The following is a 6,405-nucleotide window of genomic DNA, read 5'->3' as shown; positions in this document are numbered from 1 at the left end:
CACACTATCAATTTTTATCAGGATTAGCTTTAATGCATTTAGTTATATGTATAAGTTATACCGTCCAAACTGGATGACTCCCCGGGCATTGAAGGAGATTCCTGGGTCTTGCAGGCAGTGCAGGGCGGGGCACAGCAGCCACGAGCTCTGTCCAGCTGTGTGATCTTGGGACATTGGCGCCACCTCTCTGAGCATGTTTCCTCGGCCAAAATCACAGTGATTCCAGCCGCCCTGGGCCGTTGAAAGGATTCCATTGACCCGTGAGTGGAGAGTGCTCCGTCCGAGGGGCAGCCTGGACAGGGACAGACGTGAGGGCGGGAGAGAGCCACGTCCGCTTTCCTAGACGAGCGCGGACTCGAGGCTTTTCTCGAAGGTTACATAATGCTTCTCGGGGTGGGATTGGCGACCCGGTAGAGAGAGTCAGTAGAGGGGGAAAGGGGCGTGGGGAAACCCCAGGGTGGGAGTGCGCCAACGCTGCCCGAGGTGGGGCGCGGCGGAGTCGGGTTTCAGAGAGCGGGTGACTCAGGGCGCGGGCCGGAGCTGGAGTCTGCCCGCCGTGGCCGCTGCCCAGCGCCGCCTTTGTTCCCTGCAGGAAGGGTGAGCGGCGGCCGGCGCGCAGCGCTCCTTCGCCTCCGCGGAGCTCGGCGGCTCAGCGCCTTCGGGGCACGGCACACCCGGGAGATGGCGCCAAGGTAGGACTCGTGTCCCCGCGCCCCGGCCCTCTCGTCCCTCCCCGGCGCCTCACCTTCTCTTACTCGGCCACTTCTTGCAGGAGGAACGAGCAGTGTTGGTGCCTGCTGTGGCTTCTTTGGGTCTCTGCGCTTCTTTCTGCTGTCACCCGGACCCGCGCCGCGACAGGTAATCAGCCCGGCTTGAGGTTGGCAGAGGCTAACACCGCGCCTTGGGAAGTTGGTTTTGGCGGCGGGAGCGGCTGCGGTGCGGGCTTCATTCCTGGACATAAAAGGGAGTCCTTGCCTCTCCGTGCGCACTGGCGGTCCTGCCGCGGCTTCCCGGGGCAGTGCAGGGAGTTCCAGGGGATGAATGGGAGTCCTGGGTAGCCGGGGCGGGGAAGCGTTATCTGGGCACCCAAGATGTCTAAGCTAGGCGCGGCCCCTCCAACCTTGGACAGAGAGGGACTTTGGAAGCACGCTACAGCCCCAGAGGCTGCGCGGGGACAGTTAGCTGCAGCTCACCCAGCGCCCGCGCCCAGGTCGCGCGTGCTGCCCAGCTCATTGTAAGGGCAGGTCTAGTGCCCTCCCCGGACACAGGTGCGGAAGCATGACCGCCAGCAGAGACTCCTGGCACGTTTACCTCGAAAGAAATAACGGGACTGAATTGCTCTTATGTCTAATTTAGCGCTGAGTTACCTGGGGGAAGTCACATTCCTGGGGCAGCGGCACCAGGAGGCATGGGAAGAGCTGTGGGCTGGGGGCCAGGGCATCTAGTTCCTTCCGTTCCCCGAGGCTCGCTTTCCCCACCAGGACCCAGAGGCTCTTAGTGGGGTCTTAGAGAAAATAGATCTCAGTTGTGTGGGCTTGAATTGTGCATAGGCCAGTTGACCTTGGGCAATGAATTTCACCTCCCTGGGCCTCGGTTTCCTCATTCGAAAAAGGGAAATAATTAAACTGCCTTCCCTCCTAAGGATGCTATGAAGAGAGATATTAGAAATAACATGTTTTCCACATGCTGGCACATATTAGGCAGAAAACAAGTGATAGAAATTATGGCTTGATTCTTGCGTTAGCCATGTGAGAAAGCAATGGAGGCATTTTTACAGAAGAGGACACTGGGGATGAGAGGTTTAGGGAGTGACCTGTCCAAAGACAGTAAGTAGTACCTAAGCCCAAAGCTGCAGGCTCCAGTCTTTCCTTGCTCAGCCCTTTCTCCGTGCAGTTTTGTGGGGAAATGATTCTCTCCAAATAGTCTCTGACTCCTTTTGGATTTAGGAGATTGGTATACAGCCTCATTAGAGGTGTGAAGAAAAGGAAGGACAACTTCTGTCCCCCATGAAGGAAAGCTGGGATTGAGTGGCTGGCCTTGGTTAACTCTTTGTGTGCCACAGGAAGCCTGGGACAGCCCAGGCCATTGTCTCTTTGGGAGCCAGACCCAAAGGTGATGACAGCTTTTCCTGCCAGAGCATCCAGCTTGGCATTTCTTGCAGATCAAAGGGCAGCTGGAGCACGGTTTTGGCTTCTCAGCACCAGGGCCCATGTTGGAACATTGCAGTTTTGCATGGGATAGGTTTCTGCCGACTCAGCAGTGGAGAGCAGCTTCAGGTTCTGTGGCCTTTGGTGAATTTTGTTGCTACCCTCACCCCCAAAAGGAAGAAAGTTCTTGGGAGAGACACTTCGGTGTTTCTTTTCTCCTCCTGCGCTTGCAGGCTGGTCCTTCGATGTCAGGTCACGGCTGTGGTTTCTAACCCAAAGGAAGTCGTGTTCCCGTGCATAATGTAAAAAGGGGAGTGCCAGAAACCTTTCAGGAGCTGAAATGAGCCCGGGAGGGCCATTTGCAACTGATGGGCAGAGGCCAGTTTAATGGGGGGGGGCGGGCACACCGGGCATGTGCCTTGGGCCCCAACTTCTGAAGGGCCCCGCAAAACCCCAACTTCACACTTTTTTCTAATGACACCAAGTTTGGTTTCATATGTGCAATTTTAACATTAATAGTACATAATATATTTTATTTATTTAAAAATATGGTTAACATGTATTTTTATTTTCCCTGTCTCTTTTTTTTAAGGGGCCCAATGTTTTCTTCTGCACCTGGGGCCTCAACTAACTTTAAACCACCTCTACTGATGGGTATTCAGTGTCCTTTTGGGGCTCTGAAGAGAATCTTCCTAGACACACGACATATCCTCCTGCAAACCAAATTTTGCGTGCATTTTAATTAGGCTAACATTTATAAACCGCTTCATATGTTAAGGCAGAGGTGTGAACACATTCATATTTCATTCATCCAACCTTCACAATTACTCCAAGAGGTGGTTGCCCCACCTATTATTTTCTCCGTCCTTCAGATGAGCAAAATGAATCCCAAATACCCAAGACTTCTCAGCCTCTTAGGGTTTCCTAGCCCACCTTGTTTAAAGAGACCCTTCTTAATGGGATTCTTGCCCCTAAAATTGTTCAGTGGGTATTCCAATGACATTAACTTTACTACTCAGCTGAGTAGTAAAGTTAGTGTCATTGGAATACCCACTGTTTTAGAAGATGAGGTTGTTGGGGGGACAGGAACAGTGGGTCACAAATGATTTGTTTGATTGTGAATGATAATACCCATTCAGAAATATACACACAAAAAGTACAGTCCAATGATTTTTCACACTACAAACATCATGTAACCCGGGTCAAGAAACAGCATAGCCCCCAGAAGCCCCTTTGTGCCCTTGGTCTATGTTATTTCCTCCTTCCCCTCAAGGCAACCATCACCTTGACTTTCATAGTGATCACTTCCTTATTTTTTAAAAATAACTTTAGTACCTAAGCATGTATCCCCACATTCTTAAAATACCGTTTTAGTTGATTTTGAACTTTATAGATGTAGGCTGTCTCCTTGGGTGTCTGGCTTTTTTTCACTGCATGTTAACTTTTTGAGATTCATTTTTGCTGTTGCATGTACTATAGTTAATCCATCTTTACTGCTGTATAATATTCCATGGTATTAACATCATGCACATTATTTATCCATTTTTCTCTAGCAATACTTTTGGGGGGTTAATATAGTAGTGTGTTTGTGAACATTCTTGTATATGTCTCTCGATGCAGAATAGCACAGTTCTGTTGACTCCATGTCTGAGAGTGGAATGCTGGGTAAAGGGGATGCAGATCCTTCAGCCAAACAGACAATGAACAAACAGACAGCATGTCTTTCACTACAGCTGTTCAGAGGTACACAGCCACCAACCTGGTGTAAGAGCCCCCATTTTTTAGCATCCTCACCAGCACTCGGTCCTGTCAGAGTTTAACTTCAGCCTTTCTAATGGGTGCCTATTAGAATCTTATTATAGGCCCTGGCCGGTTGGCTCAGTGGTAGAGCATCGGCCTGGCATGCGGGGGACCCAGGTTTGATTCCCGGCCAGGGCACATAGGAGAAGCGCCCATTTGCTTCTCCACCCCCACCCCCTCCTTCCTCTCTGTCTCTGTCTTCCCCTCCCACAGCCAAGGCTCCATTGGAGCAAAGATGGCCCGGGCGCTGGGGATGGCTCCTTGGCCTCTGCCCCAGGCGCTAGAGTGGCTCTGGTCGTGGCAGAGCGACGCCCCGGAGGGGCAGAGCATGGCCCCCTGGTGGGCAGAGCATCGCCCCTGGTGGGCGTGCCGGGTGGATCCCGGTCGGGCGCATGCGGGAGTCTGTCTGGCTGTCTCTCCCCATTTCCAGCTTCAGAAAAATACAAAAAAAAAAAAGAATCTTATTATAGTCTTAACTTATATTTTGCTGATTATTAAGTTGATTACCTTTTGATATAATTTTTGGATGTTTGGGTATCCTGATTTACTGGTTTTTTGAGGTAAGAGTCACATAACAGACAACCAGCCACCCTTACGTGTACAATTCAGTGGCATTTAGTACATTTAAAATGTCTTGCAACTGTTGCTTTTATCTACTTCTAAAATGTTTCATCACTCTAACAGAAAACCTTGGCCTTGGTCAGGTGCTCAGTGGATAAAGTGTCCACCTGGCACGCCAGAGGTTGTGTGTTCAGTTCCTGGTCAGGGCATATATGAGAAGCAATCAATGAGTGCACAACTAAATGGAACAACTAGGTGAAACAATGAATTGACGCCTCTCTCTCTTTTCCTTCCCTTCCCCCACCCCATCAAATCAATGGAAAAACTAAAAACAAAAAACAAACAAAAAGAAAACCTTAATTCCATTAAGCAGTCATGCCCCATTCCTTCCATTTGCACCTCACCAACCTCTGGCAACCACTAAACTGCTTTTTGTTTCTATGGGTTTGCCTATTCTGGACTTTTCACATACGCGCAACTATATAATACATGACCTTTTGTGTCTGGCTTCTTCTGCTTAGCATACTGTTTTTGAGGGTCAACATGTTGTAGCATGCGTTAGTGCTTCATTCTTTTTTATGGTTGAATAATGGAGGTTCTGCTGTATGGGTATACCGCAATTGTTTTGTTCATTCTTCCACTTGTGGGGACATTTGAGTTGTTTTCACCTTTTGGCTATTATGAATAGTGATATTATGAATATCTGTATGCAAGGATTTGAGTACTTGTTTTCAATTTTTTTGTGTATATAGCTAGAAGCGGAATTGCTGGGTCATAAAGTAATTCCTTCAGTTTTTGAAGAACTCCCAAACTATTTTCCACAGTGGCTGCACCATTCTACAGTCTCACCTGGAGTGTACAAGGTTTCTGATTTTTCCATATTCTCGCCAACACTTATAATTTTCCATATTTTAAATTTCAGCCATCTTAGTGGCATCTAAGCCATCATGTGGTTTAGAATTGCATTTCCCTCATGACTAATGGCATTGAGCATCATTTCATGTGCTTGTTGGCCAGTTGTATTTGGGGGAACTCTGACAACTCATTAGAGCAGGTCCATGTATCCCTTCTAATCATCTCGCTCGTGCTCACTGGCAGTCTTAGGTGCTTTCCTGAGTGAGAAAGAATAATCACACCTGGAGTTTCACATCACTGGCCCCCTGCCTTGCCTATGCCCTGGACTGTGATGAGCTGCTGTTCTTCACACACCACTAGAAGTTCTGATGGATATAAATGATCGTAGTGTTTTGATTACTGGCTGACTGTATTGGTTTTGTCTGGAGTTTGGGCTGCCTGTGCATAGGTGTCAGGTCCCACTGTGTGTTTTATGGGAGAGTGAAGGCTGAAATCCCTGGCACACTGCACCACTCAGTGCCTCTTGTAGATGTGGGATTTTGTGGTCTCCTTGACTTTGCACAGGTGTGAACAGATCTCTGTCACATTTCCTTTCTCTTTAAGGGCTAATCCTACCCACCAGCTTAAATGTCACCTCTGCCAAGGAGCCTTCCCTGGTTCGCTTCAGCAGAGCTTGCTCATCACTGAAGTCCTACAGCCCTTCATCTCTCTCTCCAGGCCCCGGCCTGTGTGCCCCTCTGCCACTGTCCCCCCTCTGTACTGTCAAGACGCTTACTCATCTCTACTTCCCATGGGAGTGCCTTGAGGGTGTGGGGCATGCCTCATTTGTCCAGAGTTGGTCACTTGGACTCTGACCATCTTGTTAGTATGATAAACCACAGAGCTGGGAACATCTTCAGACAAATGGCCTTTGTTTTCTTTTTTGAGTTATTTCCTTTGACTTGTTTCTCCCAAACAGACATGCCCATCACAGAACTAGTTAGATAGTTTTTATGTATTTCAATGGGTTTCTCTTAGAAACACATTGGATCATGCCACTTCC

At 48.9% G+C, this 6,405-nt stretch overlaps 1 protein-coding gene across 1 annotated transcript in view; it reads left to right on the top strand.

The window, feature by feature from the left end:
* The first annotated feature begins 478 nt into the window (after positions 1-478).
* The window catches only part of COL15A1 (collagen type XV alpha 1 chain), a 104,910-nt gene continuing 98,983 nt past the window's right edge, over positions 479-6,405 (top strand). The window contains exons 1-2 of the mRNA XM_066256660.1: positions 479-692; positions 773-858. Coding sequence (XP_066112757.1) covers positions 682-692; positions 773-858 — 97 coding nt within the window. The 5' untranslated portion in view covers positions 479-681. The remainder of the gene's footprint in view (positions 693-772; positions 859-6,405) is intronic.

This window comes from Saccopteryx bilineata, chromosome 2, assembly GCF_036850765.1.
Source record: "Saccopteryx bilineata isolate mSacBil1 chromosome 2, mSacBil1_pri_phased_curated, whole genome shotgun sequence".
Lineage (NCBI taxonomy): Eukaryota > Metazoa > Chordata > Mammalia > Chiroptera > Emballonuridae > Saccopteryx > Saccopteryx bilineata.
Note: the sequence above shows the minus strand (reverse complement) of the source record. Positions and strands in the feature narration are given on the sequence as shown.